Source organism: Eublepharis macularius, chromosome 13 (assembly GCF_028583425.1).
Source record: "Eublepharis macularius isolate TG4126 chromosome 13, MPM_Emac_v1.0, whole genome shotgun sequence".
NCBI lineage: Eukaryota > Metazoa > Chordata > Lepidosauria > Squamata > Eublepharidae > Eublepharis > Eublepharis macularius.
In genome coordinates, this window is record NC_072802.1 from 23,414,715 (window position 1) to 23,437,911 (window position 23,197).

At 45.7% G+C, this 23,197-nt stretch overlaps 1 protein-coding gene across 3 annotated transcripts; it reads right to left on the minus strand.

The window, feature by feature from the left end:
* Positions 1 to 550: 550 nt before the first annotated feature.
* On the minus strand, positions 551 to 23,197 carry AIFM1 (apoptosis inducing factor mitochondria associated 1). Of its 3 annotated transcripts, none has more exons than XM_054996120.1 (17): positions 22,770 to 23,197; positions 17,234 to 17,361; positions 14,982 to 15,075; positions 14,615 to 14,641; positions 12,711 to 12,835; positions 12,465 to 12,595; positions 11,769 to 11,859; positions 7,861 to 7,945; positions 7,681 to 7,757; positions 7,190 to 7,298; positions 5,218 to 5,325; positions 3,561 to 3,649; positions 3,309 to 3,449; positions 2,613 to 2,755; positions 1,783 to 1,907; positions 1,021 to 1,217; positions 551 to 807 (listed from the first exon to the last, which is right to left on the minus strand). In XM_054996120.1, the coding sequence occupies exons 1-17, from the start codon at positions 23,176 to 23,178 to the stop codon at positions 736 to 738; spliced, it is 2,151 nt and encodes a 716-aa protein (XP_054852095.1). In that variant the 5' UTR covers positions 23,179 to 23,197; the 3' UTR covers positions 551 to 735. The 3 variants fall into 3 exon arrangements, with proteins under 3 accessions (XP_054852095.1, XP_054852094.1, XP_054852093.1); XM_054996119.1 differs by lacking the exon at positions 17,234 to 17,361 and adding an exon at positions 19,746 to 19,888 and having other exon boundaries at positions 14,615 to 14,638; positions 22,770 to 23,196; XM_054996118.1 differs by lacking the exon at positions 17,234 to 17,361 and adding an exon at positions 19,746 to 19,888 and having other exon boundaries at positions 22,770 to 23,196.

Sequence of the window (23,197 nt, forward strand, 5' to 3'; positions counted from 1 at the left end):
CTTAAGTGGGAAACAGATTTTTAACAGAGCAAGAAGAAGTGGCAGCATAAACCATGGCTGCCAGAGGAGCAAGCCCCTGTTTTTAGACATCCTGAATTGTTGGAACCTTCTGATGGGGCAAATAAGACTACGGCAGATACTCAGCAAGACTGGTGCTTCCTGGCACCCATCTTTGTCCATTTTTCAGAGAGGTCACGTATAGGTTGAGAACAACGGCTGTATTTGCGAATCTCATGCCGCCAGCTGACAGCAGATTCGCCATAAACATCAGCTGTGGCTTTTAATGAACGGATTCACATTTTCTATAAGAGAACAACTTCCCTTATAAGGAACAAGGAATCCTTATAAGCAGGATGCAAAGCCCAGGTAGGTTCTCATCACTGCAAAGACAGATGCTGGAGGGCAAAAGGGAGTGGCTTGCTTTGAAGCCAGCAAGTGGAGGAGTGGGGCAGGAACATCCTTCTTTTAAACACCCAGCTGCCTACCCTTAACTGTTTCACTGCCAGCATCCAGAAAGGCCCAAACCAGGTCTCACAGGCTTTGATTTAACTTAGAATGTTAATTGGGTTTTATTCATGATGCAAACACAGCTCTGGGCCATTACAAACATTCACACATATTCGGGGGCAGGGGGGCACACAACTGGAAGTGCTCACAGTGCCTGCAACAGTTGCCCACCCCCTCCCTCTGCTGCTTCCAGCCACATCTTAGCCGGAGGGCACGGGCTGCCCCTATTCAGTCCTCGTGGATGTTAAAGAGCTTTGCAACTTCATTGAGGTCAGCATGTTCTTCCCCATCTTTAATGATCTGCAAGAGAGAGAAAAACAGCAAGCATCTTTAGCCTTGAGCGTCTCTCCCCTAAAGCTTCCAATCTCCACCAGCAGCCACGGGGAACATAAGCCCACCAAGCTGTTGCCTTCCCAAAGCACTGTTTTACAAACTTACTGCTCCTGCCGGCATCAAGACCCATTCTACCAACAACCCCCATCCCCCCTGCAACACAGACACACAAACACAGACCTTTCGAGCAATTGGCATCCTGTTGAAGATGTTCCATAGCACAATTCCCACCACTACTTTATCCCTGAGGTAGAAAACAACTCCTTTGCCGTAATCCTCGCCCTGTTGTGGCACCTGTAAAGTGGAAGGGGAAGCTGCCGAGACCTTGAGTTCTGAGGCTTCCGTCTCGGTTTCGCTTTCAGACCGGATTCCAGTTCCTAGGGTAAGCACACACAAGCTCAGTTTGGACACTGCGACAAACATTGTTTGCACCTACCACTACCTGAACACTTAACTAGCATGTTCGAAAGTTGGGAAACCCAACCAGCAAATCATGGTTTCTTGCTGCTTACTAGTCTTACGTCATTTCCCATTCTCTCACTGTTCTTTCCTTCTCCATTGTAAAGCAGCTTCCCAGAAGCAAGATACCAGCTGCGGCTATGGCTTGCCAAGTCACCACTACTACAAACCACTCTTTCCAAACCCTCTTTGACCCTTGGTTTCCGATTCTCATTTGCTGATGTCCACAATTTATAGCAACTATAAATACGCTTCCTTAAACTATGTTCTGGTTTGCAACACACATACACACGCACATGAGAGCCTCATGGAGCCTGTGGACATCTCTCACCCTCGCACATATGTTGATTATCTTCAGCACTGGCTAAGAAGTCAAAACCTGTTCACGTGAAATGAGACGTGCATCTTCTGCAGCCTGGGCTCCTCAAAATCACTAAGTATGTTCACCAACAGCCCTTTGATAACTGTGGATTGCAGCCTCACCTGACTGCTCCGTTGCAGATTTTGGGGTGTCCTTTGCTGTTGCTTTAGCAAATACTCCCACAGTGGGCAAGCTGCTGTCTACGAGCCCAATCGCCTCATAGCCCACGTCAGGGCCAAGGTCGCTCCTAAGAACCAGCCAAATAGAATAGGGAGAATTAGCTCAGAAATCCAGGGGAGTTTGTTTTTCTTTTCTAATACAGACAAAGGCAGATAACTCCGTCCCAAGACACTGTGTCCTAATACTGCAATTTCAGCTTAAGGAGTAATTTAACATAGGCTATGTTTTGATAAGAAAGCCTACAAATTTTCCTTCTAAGGACTCTTAAAACACCACGGATGGCAGGCAGCATCCTGGAACAGCCATTCCCCATTCTCACAGAAAAAGGGATGTGTCTCCTATGATGTTACCTGCTGCGGCACACACTGGCACCACCCACAAAGAAAGCTGGCTCAGAGCCTTTATTTCATTCATATGTAAGTTTATGCAGTCAGTTACATCAATCCAGAGGATGTCTTTAGTCTAGGATCCAGAAGCCCCGCTCACGAATGAAATAAAAGCCCAGCTATTTGGGATAGATGACCGATCCCATGTCGAACACCAGTGCTCTGGAATAGATGCAACCCTGACTGCAGTGGCTAACTCTCTAACGGCGGAGGCAGGAGCTGATGAAAGGTGCCTGACTTGGTATTCTGGAATGGGGCTTGCTGTGAAGAGCAACAACTGGGCTCCTCCGTGCTTTGTGCTTTTTGGGGTGGCTGCTGCAGGGCGCTGATATAACATATGCTAAGTTAGGCTGCCGAGGGAAGGTAGAACAAACAAATCACCTTACCAGAACATGGACTGGTGCCAATACGGCTTTGCCGCACCGGTCATGTTTTCTCCCGCCAACCTTCCACTCACAACGGCATGATCGTGGTGCTCTACACGTCGCCTTCCCAGCTTGATGTCATAGAAGCAGGCAGCATCCCCCGCCTTAAAAAGAGCCACAGCAAGAACCAAATTAACGAACAAAATACTCCAGAGGAAAGGCTGCTCAGTTCTCTGGGAAGCTGACTGCAGCTTCAAGTCTCAGCACTTTCGATCCTCAACCGAGGAAAGCAAAGTGGAATCTCCTCAGAATGTTTGAGCAACAGCACGTAATGGGCCCAGGAGCAAAGAGGTGAAACGGGCATGAAGAGGGACCAAAACCAGGGTGGAACAACGCTGCCCCACCTCACCCATGACAACTAGAAATCCAGTCTCACTCTTGTTCTAGTTTCTTAGCAGTAGCTACCTGTGGGTTCATCATGAGTATAGAAACCTACTAACAAATGGGATCCTAGATTCTTTCAAATTCCTTTAAAAGAATTGGGTTTGTCCTCACATTGGATTCCAAACGCGAGGACAAACCCAATCTCACACCCAAGGCTTCTAATCTGAACGTTGCTGCCCTCAATTTCTTCACCACCTGCCTATCCCATTTACGCAAAGAGAGAAGAATGCCACCCATGTCTATCTGTCCCACCTTTCCTCCATCACTACTTACCACCCAGATATTGGAGCGGGCCTGCAGCTCTGCATTAACCCTGAAGCCCCCAAAGTCAGAGTCCACCTCCAAGCCAGCTGACTTTGCCAACTCCATGCTGGGCTCCAGACCCACAGCTGCCACAATGTGATCTGTCTCCACCTGAGCAAGAGATAAGACACGCACACACAAATGGATTTACTCCTTCCTTCCTTCTGGTTCACATAGGGCAAAAGAGAAGTGGACCCATCTTTATGGCTGCACCATACTCACTTTCCTTCCGTCTTTCAATTTTATAAGCAGCCGGTTCCCAGAGACAGACACTGACTTCACAACTGCATTGGGCATCACGTTCACCCCCTCTGAAAATAAAACACAGATGACAGCTGCAGCCTGAGGAACAGCGTTAAAGAGGCCAACACACAAAGTTTCCCCATAGACGGGGCCAGTGGGTCACGAACTGCTTTGCTCCCAAATGGCACAGCCAGGCAGAAGACTCAAAGATTGCACTCCAAGTGGGAGCCGGCATCACAATCACAGATCCATTTTACTGACAGCATTTCAAAAGCACAGGATAAAAGCAGCACCATTCATGAAACAGATGCCAGAGAGAAAACCAAGATGCAAGAGATTAGGCCAGGCCACATCCAGTCTTGCTCCCCAAGCAAAGCCACAGGGCAACACACTCATTACTGAACTGTAGTGCAGGTGAGTGCACTGCCCATCATCGGTTCACACACACACACTTCCTGTTCTGAGGAGTTTGCAGGGACCAGACGGTCTACTATGCTTCCTAACAGCGTGCACAGATGTAGCCCTGGGAAAAAAATGTGGTTACAACCAGGATGCCAAACAGCCACTGGAGAGGCAGGGAATGAGATTTGGCAGTGATGTTAACAGGAAAAAGTTTGGCAGGCTAGTCAGAGAGGACTGTAAAAATGAAGTATTGGCTGCATCTGCCTTCATCCGCCAGTTAGGTGAGAGGTTGCAATGCGGAGCCACAGGGAGAAGCATCTCAACTAACGGAGAGACAGACAGGCTACTTGAGTCACAGTCGCGAGTGAAGGAAGGTGTGATGCTGACGGTGCCTTTGGACTGAGCACACAGCAGCTGGAACTACTCCGAAGGAAGCGTGAGAAGTTAGCCGGTTGGCCTAACCTACCTCACAGGGTTGTTGTGAAGATAAAATGAAGGAGAGGAAAATGATGTGAGCTGCTCTGGGCCCCACTGGGGAGAAAGGTGGGGTATAAATGAAGTAAATTAAATGCTGTTGCCCAATTAAAGAAGTTTTTTTAGTCTATTAAATCTGCTTCAATTTGTACATGGACAAGATGAGGATTTCTGAAGAAAAAGGAGACAAAAGTTTTTAGATGTTCCACAATTTCCATGAATGGTGGTGCTTTTATCCTGTGCTTCTGAAATGCTGTTAGTGCACAAGTTCCAGCAGGCACCGTCGTAGAAGAGGCATTCCTTCTTGTGTGGCAGAGGGAAGAATACCTCTTCTAAGATGGTGCCTTCCACCTGTGGTTTTTAAGTACTCATATTTTTTTTAAAAAATTTAAGACGTCTGCTTCCCGGTTCATGAGGATCAGCTTCTTAAATTGACCAGTTTGACAGATTATCTGACTAAATGATGCAGTCCAATTTCAAATAAACCTTCGATATGCTGTAAGTCAGAAAGAAAGATGCTGAATTTTCAAGGATCAGCAGGGTCCTTCCCAGACACACACAGGGACCAAATCACAGACATGCTTCCTATCTCACAACAGCCGCAAAACAGAGAGATGCCTCTAAGATGCCCCTTGATGAAGACATTCTGTCGAGGATATGAGGCAGCCTCAGCTGTGCTTCAGCCAGGATCTCAGGCTGACGTGCAAAGAGATGCCTGAAGCCGAGAGTCTGAGCAGCAGAGGGCAGAAAGGGGCCTTACCTCGGCGCACTTTGCTTGTGGTCCAGTTGCTCAGGTACTCAGGAAGGACTTTTCCCATGTTGCCATTCTCCGGGAACATTTGGATCACCTCCAGGCCTTTTGACTGCGCTGCAAAGGAAACCGGAGAGCTTATACTATTGGCCAGGCCAAGGCAAGAGATTAGGCCAGCCACAGCCAAGGCCAAGCAAACGGAGGCATGCAATAATAGGAAGCAGGGCCCTCTATAGGCCTGAGAGAGTTTTTAATCATGCTCAACAAACTTCCCATTCATTTTGCCACTTTCTGCTCAGTTTCCCCAGGACACACGTATGCAACAGTATCCAAGAAAGAGAGCTTAGCCAGGCCTGTGAAGTCCAGGCTTCCCAAACGGCTTTTCTAGATGTGCCGAATTCATCAGACTGAGATGGCTGACTTAACCCACACAATTCTAACTCTAATACTGCACAGAGAAGCTTACAAAATAGATAAGCAGAACCTGGAAAAGTTTCAGAAGCAGGAGGGGGGAAAGCAGGAATTCCAATGATAGACCCAGGGGCAGGAGAAATGGAGACCAAAGGTCTCCCCCGTAGCTTCTTTTCCCTGATCTATACAAAACAAGCAATTGCTCATGAGTGCTGTGTTTTAAAGATTGTCAAGATGTCTACATCACCTTTTATCAAGAGTCTACAAGACTGCTTATGTACGCAATTAAAACACAACGCATTATAAAAGACCAAGCATCAGCAAGAATTAAATATCACATTAAAACTGCTAATAGCTTCATAATGATACCCTGCTAAAACTTAGGACAGCTTCCATTCAGTACTTAAAAGGACAGCAGGGCAATTTTCACAACAGCAGGCAGACTGTTGCATATCCAGGGTGCCATGAAAGAGAAGGTCCTGCCCCCAGTAGTCACCCCTAATGCGCCCAGAGCAGGGTCTCAGCTGCATCTTGGTGCAGGGACAGGTTCATCAAGAGTTGCTGATCCTTCAGATAACTTGGTCCCCAGGCCACTAAAGGGCTACGCGAGTCAAAACACACAAAGCACCCATTTTTAGCTGTGCCCAGAAATGAAGTGAAAGCCAGTGAAGGTCTTCTGACACCAGCCAAACAGTATCAATCTGGCAAGTCCCCGTTAAGATCAACCAAGTTGTATAATATAAAATTGCACTTATTGCCAATTTGCCAGCAACATTTCCAGTTTACATAAGTCCATGCTTAAAGCTGAGTCAGAAAAAGCTAAAGAGATGTAGGGGTGTTGTTGCTCGTCTTCTATGCATTAGAGTAAAGGCTCATAAGAGCAAGAAAGCGTTTGCCATCTGTAGTGGGGAGGGGCTTCATTCTAGAGACTGAGCACGTATTATATGGGTCTGAAGTCTTCAGTTATACCACACAGTGCTGGGAGGGAACATTGGCCAAGATCAGCTGCTAGTCAGAAATGACAAAGCCGGACTGTTGACAGAGCTCTGTGTATTGTACAATGATGCCACGCAAGTGTGGAATTTAGTACAAGGTTCAGAACTGAGCATGATGAGAATCTTCACTTTTGCTTGTTTCAAAAGCAAGTTTCTGCAGTGAGGGGCACGACTGTGTGAAGCCTGGTGAAATTTCAAAGCAAGGAACAGAATAAGCTTTCCAAGCAGCCACGTTTTTCAACAGTCTGTGCAGTGCCTCGCCCCCTTTCCCACAACCAAAAGTAGCAGAAAATCCATCTTTCATGAACGTGATTTACAGGTCACAAAATTATTGCAGGCTTTTAAAGTGCAGAAAAACACACTGTCGGGATGATTGTCCCCGTCAATACAAGTGAAGATAACCTTATTTCTTGTTCTACATTCAGAATACTTTATGATTCTGGCTTTCTTCATCAGTAACGGCTACTCTCCGCTGTGGGTTAGGGGAACAGCAGAACTGGCTTACCCGTTCCCCTTACGGCTGAGCAGCTGTTTAAGCCTAGGCCTCCCACCATCAACCAGACAGTCACACTCACCCTTTCGTCCCAAAGCACAAGCCAGCTCGCTACCCAGGAAGCCGCCGCCGATAATGGTGATCGATTTAACTTCTCTGGAAATTTTCTCCAGTGAGCGGAAGTCATCGATCTGCAAGGAGAAGTGCAGAGGCGTCCTGTTTCCTTTGTCTTGGTCAGTAGCAGGAGTGATGCACTTGCAGAAGAGCTTGAGCTCACAACTCTTTCTGAGCACCCGTTTTAGACTGCAGGCTCTTCGGGATCAGGGACCTCTAAAGCATCATGCACTCTGATTGTGCTTCATATTAAAAGAAAGCTGCCAGGGAGTAGGAAAAGGAACCAGGGACCATGTCTCCTTTTGTATTGGTTGCAATACAAGGCTCATGAAAAGCTTTCATCAGCCGAGATAATTGGCCTTACTTCAGTGACTGTGCAGCTATCCAGAGCAACAGATTATCTTATTTGGTGGGTAAACCATCACAAGGAGGTTCCCCACCCACCCGGTTCAGGATTACCTTCCGGAACAGCGTGAGCCTCTGCAGCACCTCTTTGCCTGCCCTCTCGATCACAGGAAGATTCCTCGGAGAACCGCCTAGAATTCAGAATTTAGATTCCAAGATCGCATTCAGAAGACCCCAAGTCACTCCAGCTTCCTCCTCGATCTCCTGGCAAAAGACAAAGTCTTGCACCCTCACCTGTGGCAATCAAGCACTTGTCATAGGAGATCTGTGTGCCATCATCCAGCTTCGCTACATTGCCTCGGACATCCATGTGGACCACCTGAAAGGAAAATCACAGGCTCATGTCTCTCGTGGAGGGTCTTATTCAGAGATGTCCTCTGCAGCCTTGGCATGAAGGCAACTGTTACGACCCCTTTCTTTCTCTTAGGTAGATTTTGCCTTTAATCTTTCCCTTACACCCTCTGGGTAGATTGCTGCCACTAGGAATATTATATTTTTATTTTTATTTAAATTTTCCCTTTAGTAACGTGCCCAAGCGTCAGGCTCCTTCGTGGTTCTATGTGGCCCTCAGGATAGGAATGGGATATAGCAATGACAGATACTCTGGGATATAACAAAAACAAAGTAAACTTTTATTTTTCCAAGAAGCTTATCAGTTTCATAAGAGTAGTCCTCAATTCTTAAAGTTACTTCACTTAAACCCATTCACACAGATCTTTTCTAAGGCTTCACACACAGTTTGCCTGGTGTTCCCTGACAATGTTCTTTTACAAACATACTCAGTTCAGGTTTCCACACAGGTTGTATTTCTCTCAATAATACTTAAACCTGCTCAGGCAGCACACAGCTGGCCTCTCTTTCCCTGACTGAATGTTCTTTCTCCACTCTCAGTCTCAAACTGCCTTCACTCCACCCACCCTCTCAGTCATCAACCAATCATATCACTCACTCATCCCTCTTTCAACCCCACTGTTCACCTATATCACACCAAGCATTTAAAGACACATGCACACATTTACTTGAAATCATTACAGCAACCCTTACTCCAGATTACTGCTTCCAGTTTGGAACAGCATCAAAGAGCTATCAGCATGTGCCCTTTGAAGCAGTAACATTTCTCAAGACACCAAGGCAGCCAGCGCAGGGCTTCTGCGGCTAAGTCGGTGTGCCACTTTCTCCGCTGCTCTTCCCAACGAAAATCTATTATCTGAAGCAGAGCCACGCCTATTTCTTTCTAAATCCTTCTCCTCTGACTGATTACCATTGCATTTCTTTTACTTTGCCCTCCTGCGCTCTCTGCCATCTGAAGAGCTACCAGACCAGTGACTACACAGGAGAGGAAACTAAAACAGAAGTCCAATGGCACCTTAAAGAATAACAACGTTAATTACAGCAGGAGCTTTCATTAGTCATTGTGCACACATGTATAAGCAATATTATTTCCCTCTAATATGCATCTGAAGAAGTGAACTCTGGTTCATGTAAGTTCCTGTAGGAATAAATGTTGTTGATCTTTAAGGACCGACTATCTTTTCGCCGGGCCTGCAAGACAGAGTTGTTCCGCCAGGCATATGGCTGAGGCTGGGTCTCCGCTGTCCTGGAAAAAAGAGGTATATAAATCTTAACCCTCCCTGTGAAGGCTGTCCACCATCCTGTTTTAAATGTGTTGTTTTTAATGAACATGAATTTTTAATTGTATTTTTAATATGTTGTTATCTGCCCTGAGCCCGCTCGCAGGGAGGGCGGAATACAAATTTGAAATAAATAAATAAAATTAATAAATAAATAAAAGGGAGGGGGGGATAAAGAAAAGGATTAGGGAATTGGATGGCAGAAGCCCGTTGCTTTCCTGGATGGCAAGGATCAGAGGACAGGGGCAGTTTCCCAATAGTTTATTGTCTCTCCTCAGACAAATACTCACAGCCCTCACTCTGTAAAGAATATCACACAGTTTATGCGTCCAGACTTCGTGTTGTGTTACCTGATTCAGATAACTTTGCTAATAAAAGACACACAAGCAACCAGGCAATTGCCCATATAACTATGTTGTATTTTAACACTGCTTTTTAAAGATTGCCTAACAGGACTACAATGTCATATGCACCATTATTCTGAGCAGCTATTACCATATTTTTCAAATACAACTGAACACTGGCACAAGGCGAACAAAGTTTATGCAACCTTTTGCTTTTTACGCTCTACTGCTATCATTATATATTGCTTATACTTTGATGGTTTACTGTTTGACATTTTATGGTGGTATGGCTTTCCACAATTTTATATATTATGATGGTTTTATTGCTTGATATTTTATACTGCTATTTTAGGATTCTAATATAGTCAGCTGTTGCTTCTTGGAATTAAATTTGATCAGTGATTTCACTATTTTAATTTTTTTATTTTGATTGAAATGATTTTATGGTTTTGTTTTTATACTACTTTTGGCTGACTTGTGCATTAACAAAAAGTCAGGAATATCCATTTTTTACAATGAACGAGCACACACAGATCACAAAAAATGAAAAAGTAATACTTGCCTTTTTCATCAGACATCAAAAAATTTCCTTACATTTTCTGTAATCATATTGGGGGGCAATATTACCTATATAATATTTTATAGAAGACTTCTTGGGAGTTAGTACCTAGGGAACATGACTATTTTTCAGGCAGCCGGCACCAGTATGAAGTACTGGCATCACTTTGCAGAGTACCCGTAGCTCGTTATGAGTACCAGCACCTCTGCTATGGAACATATTTATTTACTTCATCTATGGCGGAGAGTACCCTCAACTCACATCTGACTTATAGAGACCCCCTGCTGGGATTTTCAAAGCCAGAGACTAACAGAGGTGTTTTGCCATTGCTTGCCTCTGCAGCCTTGGTCTTTGTTGGAGGTCTCCCATCCAATGACTGACCAAGGCCGACCCTGCTTAGCTTCTGAGATCTGACGAGATCAGGCTCACCTGGCTACCCAGGTCAGGGCACTTCATTTATTCCTCATCTTTTCCCTCAATCCTAGGATTGCCAGGTCTGGGTTGGGAAATTCCTGGAGATTTCAGGGGCAGAGCCTGGAGAGGATGGAGTTTGAGGAAGGACCCGCAGTGGGTATAATTCCATAGAGTGCAACTTCCAAAGCAGCCATTTTTTTCAGGGGAACTGGTATCTGTCACCTGGAAATCAGTTGTAATTCCAGGAGAACTTCAGCTACCACCTGGAGGCTGGCAGCCCTACTCAATCCGTACCCAAGGTGGCTTACATAATTCTCCTCCTCCATTTTATCTTCACAACAATCCTGTGGGGTAGGTTAGGCTGAGAAAGCATGTCTAGCCCAAGGTCTCCCAGCAAGTATCCATGGTAGAGTGCGGTTTTGAACCAGATCATAGTCCCACATTCTAACCACTATACCACATTGGCCCATATGTGCCAGTATAAATATTTCTGCCTTCTCAGCCATGAACCAAAAAGCAGGAAACCCCTTGACTAATGCTAATTTATAAAATACAGCTTACTGCCATTCCATCATTTATCCTCGCCATCTCTTTTTATTTTTATTTTTTATTATTTATAGTCTTTCTCACTAAGACTCAAGGCGGGTTACGCGCATCTCTAAACCATTCCTTTACAGCACGGTCCTATTACCTATGTAAAAAGCCCTTGAGTCAGGGCTTTTTTTCAGCAGGAACACGGTGGAACGGAGTTCCGGAACCGCTTGAAAACGGTCACATGGCTGGTGGCCCCATCCCCTGATCTCCAGACAGAGGGGAGTTTAGATTGCCCTCCACACCGCTGAAGCGGCACTGAAGCGGCGCGGAGGGCGATCTACACTCCCCTCTGTCTGGAGATCAGGGGGCGGGGCCACCAGCCATGTGACCGTTTTCTCTGAGGGCAACCCACTGAGTCCCACCACCTCTTTTCCCAGGGAAAAAAGCCCTGCCTTGAGTAATTCAGTTTTGTACAGTTTGCAGAAAGCCAGGAGAGGAGGAGCTTCCCTGACCTCTTGAGGCAGCCCATTCCATAAGGTGGGGGCCACCACAGAGAATGCCAACAACCGTGATTCCCCACCCCAATGCCTCGACTCCTAGGCTTGGACTACTGATATTAAAGGGTAGTATTTCAACTATTATAATCACCGACACACTTACCTTCCTTCCAGAGAGGACAGCCACACCACCATTCTCTATGTAAGGCAGATCACAAGCAGGGACGTAGAAAGAAGCTGGCTGGAAGTATATACTGGGTGCGGGGGGAGATAACAAAGACACCACTGTCAGCTTCTTCCCACATTTTATTTACTTCATTTATACCCCACCTTCCCCCCCAATGCTGTTTACACTGGTCTCCGCCCTTTCATCCTCAAAACAGCCCTGTGAGGCAGGTCTCTCTACCACTGTAGGCTGCTGAGCTCCAAGTGCCCCACCTCTCCTCTGTATGAAACTTGGCAGATAGCTGGCAGGAATAGGGGCCTTCTTTCTGGTGGCACCTTCTTGGTGGAATCTACTCATGATGACCTTTTGAAAGCTGGTAAAAATGTTTCTCCTATGGACAAAATGCTTGCTGCTTAAGATGGGTGGCTGTTACTGATTAGGTTTAATTAACTGTGCTTTAGCTGGTTGGTAGCTGAACTCAGTTGTGCTGTGCTCACTTCTGATTTGTAAAGCTGCCTTCAGAACCCTTTAATTTTGATCCTTCAAGCGGGAGAGAAGTTTTAAAATTAATTTAAAATACAAATACCGACCACCTGTAGGAAGGGCAGCAGCTCCTGCCTGACTCATAAACCCCCAACACCCTCCCAATCAATTCCCATTTGGGCAGAAAGGAGGAACTGGAAACCAACTAACCTCCGCTCTTTCCCGTTCCACTGTTTGAACCGCAGAGTTTTCGTGACCTCCGGGTCTTCAGAAAACCACAGCTCTTTGGAAAGCGGGGGCCGCATGTACGGAAGCTCAGGGTCTTCAGACACAATCAGCACCTTTCAAGCAGGGTAAATACCCAATTCAGAGTCTCAATCAAAACTCAAGCATCGGCTAGGGCTTACACGGGAATTGCTCTACAGCAAAGTTTCTGTACTGCGCTCGCTCACTTACCCTGGCACCAGGATCCCGAGCCCGGATGGATCTGGCGGCAGCAAAGGCAGCAGTGCCTCCACCAATGAGCAGGTAAGGGGCATGGGATGGACATTCTGAGCGAGTGCCGGTCTCTGCTTCTGCGGCTGCAAGAGACAGGCAAAATGAGAGAAAGTAAAGGCTGCCTGCCCAAAGGCACCCCCGAGTTCTCCCAAACACGTGCAGGGAAAAAGAACAACAGAGTTTTAATTTCTCTGTATGGGGAAGCAAGAACAGCACTACGTATTTATATAGCACAAGTACCCAAAGGGCTTCAGGTACATTCCTCTGATCACAACAGCCCTGCGAGATCAGCATTATCACACTGCAGCTGGAGGCTTGAGATGCAGCAGGACTTGCCCAAGGCCTTCGGTGGCACACACAAGGTTTGAATGAAGAGACTGCCTGTTTGCAGCACTATTCCCCCCCCCCAAAAAAGACTTTCCTCTGCACACGCACACACCCCATTCCTGCTGGCATTTGGAGATGGCACCTTACAGAGTCAGCAATACATCTACGGGAAGGACCATCTGCCACAACAACTAAGAAGGTTTCTCTTCTCATGCACACAATGCCACTGTGTCTAAGCCACTACTCAGTCGGGGAGCACATGAAAATCTTCACAGCGGAAGGAAAGAAGGACAGCCTGCCTGTGAATGCTGCACCTTAAGAACGACCATTACTGTCAGGGAGTAGTTTGCCAATGTGGGAAGAGCTCCTGCTCCACTCCTAGGAATTATTATTCCCCATGAACAAAGCCTGAGATGCACACAAGCTCCCCGCTGCATGCAGAGAACCCTTAGGGAAGAATGGTGGCCAGTCCAAAAAAAAACCCACCACAATCCTAAACAGATCTAGTTGAAGATAAGTTCCATTTTATTTAGTGGAGCTTACTCTCAGAAAGCCCTAGCCTGGATAGCCCAGGTAAGCCTGATCTTGTCAGATCTCAGAAGCTAAGCAGGGTCAGCCTCGGTTAGTAATTGAAAGATCAGGGTTGCGGAGATAGGCAATGGCAAATCACCTCTGTTGGTCTCTTGCCATGAAAACCCCACTAGGGGTTGCCATAAGTCAGCTATATTCTTAGGACAGCAGCCTAAAAATGCCAGGTGGACAGTGCAATCCTGTGTAGAGTTACTCCAGATTAAGTTCGCTGACTTCAAGGGACTTAGACAGGAGTAACTGTACACAGGATTGCACTGTAAAAAGGTAATGGTGATGCCTACTCAAGCCTTTTGGTCGCTGTCCTGGATCTGCACTCATTTCCTGGCTGGCTGTGGTGCGGGGTAGAAGTTCCTACTGTTCAGCTTTTTGGGGGGCAGAAAGTTTTCTGTTTGCAGTGCTTTATAAAATGAGTAAGTAGCATAACAAATGGATATAGTATCGGTCAAATCAGGCAGTTTTAAAATTGTAATTAACTTTTTTTAGGGGGCCATCTCTACAAAGCCTGCATACCTATCGAATTCTATCTTATATAATCTGCCACACACATGACATTTTAACCATATTAAGTGGGCTTTATTGGTCCCCCTCCCGCCCATCAAATGTTTGCTTCCTGGCATAAAGCAAAGAGAGCCAGAAGAATACTTTTTCACAGCTTATGTAAAGCTAATTTGAAACTGAAATAAGATTCACAGCAAGATCAAAACAATTCCTAGGTAACTAGCTAACCATTCCGAGGGGGCAGAAATGCAGGGTTTTCCTAGGAGACCCCAAGCACGCCTCTTGCTTTCTTATAACCCAAAAATGGAGAATAACTGATTGGCCTCCATCACGATGTTGGTTTCTGGCAGATGCACAAACTTGTTTCCAGCACACCTTGCCGAAAGGATACTAACGCTTAACTGCTCCGGAGACCTGCTTCTGCTCATCTTTAAGCGCTCGCTCACCTGCTGTGCTCTGGGAGGCAGCGTCTGCTTTTGAAAAGAGAGAAGATGCAATTTGGCAAGATGCCCAAGTGCAGGTAAACAGAAGGCATTTCACGTAACACAGATTAGACCAACGTGCTAATTATACAGAGATGCTGCAAACAGTGATACAGGCACATTTAAGCTTTCCTGTGACAGGAAAACTGCACCCCTTCCTGCCTTCTGTTCTTACATGCTGGGAAATCTCCTTTTATTCATGGGCTCCCCTTGTTAGTTTACCTTCCACTGACATCTTTCTTTAAGCAGATAGCCTGAAGGCCCCACCCCCACATGACAGCCAGCATTCTAAAGTTCGCAAGGGACACCCCAGCTCCTGTTGAACACCTACCTGCTGGAGGTTTCGTATCCTGCTGGTGGCCGAGGCCCATTCCTGCAACCCGCTCATTGTACCGCTCTCGGTCTTCTTTCAGTGTCCTGTAGACCTACAGAGTCAAACAGGTGATGAATGACATCCACTTGCTGGGCACACTCAGCTTCCAAGTTTATCGCATGCTTGAGGTGAGCTAATAGGTTTTTGTCTTCCTTGCTGACTTCAGGAAAGATGCTTCATTTCCATGGAACGAAGCAGAGTTTGCCCAGCTTGGCAGGGAAGACTCTACATGAGGTCATATATCTGTGCAAGGATGCTGGGCATGAATTGAAAGGAGGAACACAAAGGTCCTGTTTGGCAGACAGTCAAAGAAGGAAGTGTCTGTCCTTCCAAAGGAACATTGCTACAAACCGAGGCTTTTGGCAACTACTAAATACTCGAATCTAACAATCAGCAACTGCTGACAGATCTGGTTCCCTGAAGGGTATTAGATTTATTTTTTCTATTTCATTAGAACATTATTAATTTTCGTTTAAAGACTGGTTTACTGAATGATTTCATAGACTGACAACAGTTAGCATGCAGGAAAAAGCTGCAGAGAAACATTTTAAATCACTAAATTCTAATAGTAAACCAGCTGGCCTCTGGGCCAATCATAAAAACAGCAAAACCAGGCCACCCACAGCCAGCCTACATACTCAAGGGCCTTCCCAGTTTTGCAAGAAACAATAGGTCTTGTAAATCAAAAGAAAAAATATAAATAACTCAGTCTGATAAGGACTAAATATGTCAGAACGAATGTAATATTGACAGCAGCTGAGAGCCGAAGAAAGAAAATCAGCCTACTAAAGCTCCTGAGAGTTTAAAGAATCTTGAAGGGAAAAGATTTAGTGGGTGGGGGATTTTCCAGTTATTTCCTCTCGCTTCTGATTCCTTGACAGCCTCCATTTGGTAAATAAAATCTCAAAAGAGAGATGAGATGGATATATGTGGGAGAAGAGATGACGGATTTGGCTTTGGGATTTGCCAGTACTCTGAGGTACAGTAGTAGGGTTCAGGCCAGGCATCCTCCATCCCATCCTCAAAATGGCTTCCAGTAAAACTACTTGCCGCCAAGAGAAAACATCCTGGTTTTACAAACTCTAGCTTTATGGATAAGTCAAAATTGTACGTGGGCTTCGTTTGGTTTTGGACTCTTTCCTCCTAAAATAAAAGTAAATTCAGGGATATTCTCAAGAGGGGACACAGAGGAACTCAGAACAGTAACCCCAACTCTATGCTACAGTGGATGAAAGCCTACCTCTTGGCTAGAAGCAAGATCTCAAGTATACTGGGGAGGGGCGGACTGGGGTAGCGGAAGGGGAAATAGAACAGCAACTTGTATTGAATGCTAGAAGTGAAAGCGTGCAAGCAATCTAACCTTAAGATGACACAAAGCAATACCAGAGACAGAGAATTAGATAACACCAGCAGGCACACATGAAAAACTGGATTGTCAGGAAAGCAGAGGCCAAAGACTTGTGCAAAGGATCCAACACTACCAGGAGCATGCGCTTAGATCACACTGTCCATGAGGATTTTGCAGAGTCTATAATAGCTAGAATGATAGGGATACTGCCTGGAATTCTGTTCCTGGGTTACTAGAAAAGCTTTAAGGAAAGAGGGAATAGGTTTGCTTAGCAAGGGAAAGGTTGCCTTCCTCGTCATGGTTTTCACTTTTAGGCTCCAAAGTCCCAATAAACCCATGTGAACAAGGGAGTGGCTATTAAACACTCCTGGGAAGGAGGGGGCATTTCTCATTGGGAGAACTCTGAATTTACCATGTCACAGGTTCAGTCTCTTGCACCTATGGTGAAAAAGGACATCAGGAGGCAGGGATGGAAAACAGCTTCTTGAGATCTTGGAAAGCTGCTGCCAGTCAACCATGGACAAGATGGACTGACAGCTTGAGTCAGTACAAGGCAGCTTCATATGCTGCATGGTATTACAGAAGAGAAGAAAATGCCATTTGCAATTTACATGGGCTATCAGGGGGGGGGGTGGCCATTAGTAGCCCAAAGCATGAAGATATCTGGGAACTGATCAACAGAGGGGGAAAATACTACAGGATTTTACAGCATCCCTTTCAAAATCAATTAAGGGACAGATTGCCACAGGACTGGATCCTCTGATTTTAATTCACTCAGCACACATACAAAAACGCAAGCTTCAGTTATGCCATGCTCATATCCCTCCCAGCCCACAATCAAGCACAACAGTAAGCCTCTTACATATGTGCCTGCCCCTGTGACTGCTCCTCCCACTATTAAGTAGTACACTAGGCTGCTGCCGTCCTTGCTGGGAGCCCCTGGAGACGTTAGCCATCTAGAAGGGGGTCTGAGATGCAGACACTGCAAAACTGCAGACGGAGATAGGCAAGGGGAGAAGAGAAGACACAAGAAAGAAAGAAAAAAAAGAACAGCACCAGGTATTAAAATGAGGACACCAGACTATACAGGTCTTGGGGTGAGCAAAGTTTCTAGCTTTGACAGTTACCTTCTTTGTCAAAACTGGCACGGCTGTAGGACAGAAGATGCCAACATCAGTCACATTTCTACCCCACCCTTCCTCCAAGGAGCTCAGGGCAGCATCCATTATTCTCCTCCAATTTATCCTTGCGACAGCCCTGTGAGGTAGGCTAGGCACAGAAACGAGCAACTGGCTCAAGATCAGCAAGCTTCATGGCTGAGCGGGTATTTGAACCCGGGTCTTCCTAATCTTGTGCAACGCTCTAGCCCTTCCACCAGACTCAACCACATGACGAAGCTTTGTTCATTTATACCAAAGGAGGCCTCTTTTATTCCTTCACTCCAGATTTAGTGTTCTCTGTTCAGAAAGAAAGCCTTGCTCAGAAGCTGAGACCGCTTCCCCCCGTGTAGCTAGGGAATAGGCAACCTTAGGTGGACAGAGAACACTTGCTTTTGAGATGGAATTGTTTATATTTCATCAAATTTGTCAGATAGGCAATGGTTAGGTAGGCAATCCAACAACTCTACTTTCCCCCTATTTTCCATTGTCTATTTTGCTTGGAGTTCTAATAATTTTACTTAATACAATGACGAAACCAGCTTGTGTTGCACAAAAGGCACAAACGATTCCAAGTGTCCTTCTCAGCCAGTCAAGACAATTGAGACTTTTTCCTGCAATCTCCACCTGTGCGGTATGTGGCTACCTCATTTAGGAATCCCACACCAACTTAATTTGGTAAGTGATTGTATCTTAGTAATGACAAGCCCTGCAGTATGCAACTCAATCCCTTGAGATCTCAATAAAACAATGCCTGAAGGTTCCCCGCCCCTTCTGTTCAGAAAGTCCTTTAACAAGATTTTCTGTCATTTAGCCTATCTTCACTATTTCCGCTTTTAAAATCTGGTTTTATTGCAGACTGTGCTTCGCGTGTATAAAGCCCAAATTCAAGTTAAAGCTTTCCTAGGTAAAGAATCTCAGGTAGGCCACAGTTGTTATCTAAGACAACTGTTGCTGGTCAAGGGAGTTAGTACCAGCTTGGGGCTGATGGACCCACTGGTATGATTCTTACTTTCCTTACTTTCAGTGCCACAGTCCCAGGCAGTCATCCCACACACATGCAACTCACACAAGGTTACTCCACGAACAACCTTAAGCACATCTAATCAGAAGTAATGCCCATTTTAGTAAACTGAGCTTATTCCCTGGAAAGAGTCCTTAGGACTGCAACCTGAGACCTTCAGAATCATTTTTTCCTGGGGCTTGGGGGAGGTGTTTATTACTTATTTTCATTATTTTACTATGTCTTTAATCATGTTGTGGATTTTATGAATTTAGGGGGCAGTCTTGAAGATTCCTTTTTCATAATGTAGAACAAAAACATTGTAATAAAGCTTTCCAAAAGTTGGCCAGTTGGTGAAACCAATGCAGAATCTGAGCTTGGTAGGGAAAAGAGGCACTGAGCAAAGGATGCTTTTTTGTTTTTGTTTTTTTAAGTCTGCTTCTGCACACGGCAAGCTTTCTGAAATGTAGCAGCTTCAACCAAGGCAGCCAAATGAGCCTAGAACTTAAGATTCAATGGTATGAAGTAAACCAAAGCTTCCTGCAGAGCCAGGTCAGGTAAAAACTCAAGAGGTTTATTCCTCCACCCTCTGGATGGGTCCTGCTAGTTTGGAAGTGATTTTAAAGTAGGCTGCCCCTCTTTTTAGACGACTGTAAGATGGAAGGGGAACTCTTGCACCTAAAGAATCTGCATATGACAGTTCTCCAAGAACAACTAGATGTGTATCAGAGTCACAGGAGAAGAAAGAGATGGTCTCAGCTGCTGCTAGGAGGGTTAGCGTCTGGATCTTGGAGGGACATCAACTGGCAACTCAAGCTAAGCCCATGATTTGGCATCCATGACATCTGTGTGTCCATCCATGTTCAGTTTAATGTACAAGTGTCACACTACAGAAGAAAAATCACCACCATTAGCTACAACTCTGAGCCAGTTTGCATGCAGACTTAAGGCAAGAGGCCAAGCGCTGGATAATTTCTGTATGCGCACCAAGCACCCCTCTGATGACATAGCAACCATAAACAAGGAGAGGAGAAGTTATCTTTGAGCCACTCTTAGGTTTGCTCCCTTAGGGCATTAAAATTCCTGTAAGATTCCGCAGAGGAGGAGGGAGAAAAAGCAGAGATGGAAAGCAAGAGAAGCATAGGCTAAAGAAGAGCCACCATGTAGCAGGAGACATATTGCTCTTTCATTCCCCATCAAACCTTTCTACTTACATAGGCCCCTCCTCCTAAAGTTGTTAAGCCCACCAGGAGGGCAAGGACAGCACTATTGCTTTTGCCCCCAGGAACACCAGAGCTAGCCATCTGTCTGCTCAGCTGCACTTCTAAGGGAATTTTCCATCGCTGAAACAAGTTGCCTAAAAACACAATTTGTTAGGGAGGGAAAATTGTCAATAACGATCTTAAAAGGCACCAGTGTATCATCAAGACAGTGGAACGAGCTACTTGTCTGAGAGCCCCGTAACACACTGGCATAAAAACTGTTACTGAGACGCATGAAAGTCAGCGCAAAATTTTTTTTTACTCTCCATTTCTAATTGGCATTAGAAATGCCATCACAGCTGAGCCCAGTTTTTAAGCACTTTTTAAAAAAATCTCACCCTCTCTCCAAGGAGTTCCAAGCAGCACTTATGGGGCTTTTTCCTCCTGTTTAACTCTCAGAGCTAACTATGCTGAGAAGAACATTAAGCTGAGAGACAGAGATTTGGCCCAAGGGCACCTAGTGAGCTTTGTGTATGAACGGGGAATTGGAACCAGGTATTCCTGAACCCAATCCAACACTCTACACCTTGTAGTTTCAACACAAGACTGCCATATTCCTGATCTTAGGTAAAGACTAGGCCAGCACAACACCGCTCCTTTCACTTGGAGAAAAGTATTTGAAAATGTCACGCAAAAACTAAAGTATCCTTGAGAAAAGCTGACACTTAGGACTGAACTTCAAGTGCACAGACCTGGAATTCATGCTTCTTCTCAGAAACAGATGAATAAACTCTAGTTCACACGTTACATTTTCATATATTTTTGACTCACTTAGGTGTCTCCACGCCAATAAAAATCTGAAGTATGAAAGCAGATTTAAATGGAGCTTTAAGGTTCACAGGACAACACGCATAGCAGTCAGCCTCAGCTGCCCAGAGTCAGCTGATAACTTTGCCACAAGAGAAATGTGCTTCTTTGGCAATGCACGGGCCGACAATGTTAACTGTTTAAAATCAGAGCAAAAAGCTTGAGCTTTAGTTCTGCTGATGTTGCTGGTGTTTGATCTAGACACCTTGTAATATGACATCCCATTCATGTCTACAAATGGTACATTTCCATCAATGGAAAAAATTTTGTTCACCACCATCCATCAGCCATGTAGTTCGGTTAACTTGTTCTTTAGCTATGCTTCAACATCCTCAATGGCATAGTGACAGATAAGCAAATCCCTCGGCCCAAATGTAACCTGCAGTTTCTCCACAACATTCTTGCAGTTCTGTCCTATGCAGAGTTAGGCACATCTACTACACCCATAGAAATCAGTGGATTTGAATTCACAACTCAGCTTAAGACTGGGTGACTAACAGAGAACGATGCAGAGAGCCAAACCAGACATATCCCAGCATTTCCATCACTTGTTCCTTTGTGGCTACAACTGCATTTTCCAACCTTGACGTGGAAAACCAAAGAGAAGGGCACAAGTTGGAACTAACCCTCCAGTCCTAAGGACACCAAGTAGTTGCATTAAAATCACTAGGACACTTCCAAGTAAAATCAGGGAAGCCTTAATTTAATAAAACTGACAGTCTCGGCATACTTCTTAATCATTACTAAGAAAAAGCAACCATATTGCATTTTAATTTAGAAATCAGATCATTTTACAAATTCTACAGCCCTGTTTCTGCGCTGCCCAATTAGTTTAATGTATGAACATCCCAAATGTTGGTCTCCATTTGCTGATTCAGTAGGCTAATATTTTGGGGGTTGCTGATTTTTTTATACTGTGCTTTGACCTCTCCCAGTCCAATAATGCTGAACTTGTTTCTCACTAGTCTTTTTAATCTGAGGTTAATGTCCTGCTACTGTTATCCTAATAACAGTGTCAATCCAAATTGTCTTTTTAAAAAATGCTATTGACAAGACCAGAGATGAGTTTTTATATGGCATGGGCAAACTGGCTTTTTAAAAATAGCTATTCTGGCACTGTCAGAAAGAACAGCTTTACTTTGTGGCTGGAATGTTCAAACTTCCTTCACTTCTATCCATCAGATTTTTCTCCTACTCTTCCTCCAAGGAACTCAGGCGAATGTACACGGTTCTTCCTATTTTATCCTCACAGCATCTTTAACCTTTGTCATATTTTATTGTGTTATGCAGGTTAGGCTGAGAAAGAGCAACTGGCCCAAGGTCACCCTGTGAGCTTTGTGGATTTGAAGCCAGGTCTCCCTAGTCTGAGATTTTAATCACTAAACAACACTGCCTCCCCTTTTCAAGAAGGCAAGGCACTATAAAGAATTCTTATGAATGTAAGGGCACTTGATATTGATATAGTAAGCTGAAATGAAATTGGACTTGCTTCCAATCCAGTTGATTCGGGAGAATGTTGAGCAAGTTATTTACTCTGTATTTGTACAATTATCTGAAGATAGTTTCAGGTGGGGAGCCGTGTTGGTCTGCAATAGAACAGCAAGATCCGGGTACTTGGAAATCCAGTTGGTCTTTAAGGTGCTGCTGTATCTGAAGAAGGGATCTGTGATTCTTGGAAGTTTATACCCGGAAAATCTTGTTGGTCTCTAAGGTGCCACTGGACTCAAATCCTATTATTGTACTGCAGACGCAAACGGCTACCTACTTGAAACTATGTGAAAAGTAATCTTTACATATGTTATTTACAATGGCTTACACCATACTTCCAGGCAAACAAGGGCATTATGCGTTCTTTATCCTTTGAAACCTCGACCTTGGGGAATACCTAATTCTGCTCTCGAGGCTGCAGACCAGCGGAAGATCATGCTTGTGCCAGTTTGCAACAGATTGAAAAGTTTCGCAATCACTAAAAATCAAAAGCGGCCGACGGGGAACACTTTTTGCCTACTTAGAAAAAAACCTGAGATTTATTTGTTTCAATCCGCCACGCACCGCCCATTGCCCACATTTCAGCAGCCGGGAAGAGCGATGAGTCTGAAGGGCAGCCCTGCCAGGGAGCTCCCCCTCCTCCTCCCCCTCGAGGCCACCCCTCCCGAGACTCCCGCTCACCTGCGCCCGCCCGACCCCGCGACCTTGGGCCGAGCGCCCGCACCAGCCGAGCAGCTGCGCGGCACCGGAACATGACGGCCGTGAGGGGCTGCCAGCGCCGACCGCCTCCCGCTCCGCTCCCGTTCCCTCGCCACAGGAAAGGGGGAGGGTCCGCCGGCTCCGCGCAGGCGTCACCCGCGCGCGGGCGCATTCTCGCGCGGCGGCGCTCTAGGACGCCCGCTCTCCGTGCTCTTAGGCGGGGCCGCTCTTTCTCCCGGCGGGCGCGACTCGTCTGCGCCATGCGGCTGCTTTTGCGCCTCGCCGCGCGGCGCTGCTCTGTCCTGCCGTCGGCGCGGTGGCGGAGTTCTCGCGCCCCGGAGGGCAGCCGGGGCGGCTCCTTCCCCGGCCGCCAGCTTCTCTCCACCCCCATCTTTTACGCCAACGGCCCT

Bases quoted from the DNA above. Each gene is read 5' to 3' on its own strand.
- AIFM1 (XM_054996118.1), bottom strand. From the start codon at position 23,178: ATGGGGGTGGAGAGAAGCTGGCGGCCGGGGAAGGAGCCGCCCCGGCTG. The intron at 7,758-7,860 runs GTGAGGGTGCAA...TCTGAATTCTAG, and splicing joins CAAGTGCTTGATTGCCACAG to GCGGTTCTCCGAGGAATCTT. The intron at 3,650-5,217 runs GTAAGGCCCCTT...TTTTATTTTCAG, and splicing joins CACAAGCAAAGTGCGCCGAG to AGGGGGTGAACGTGATGCCC.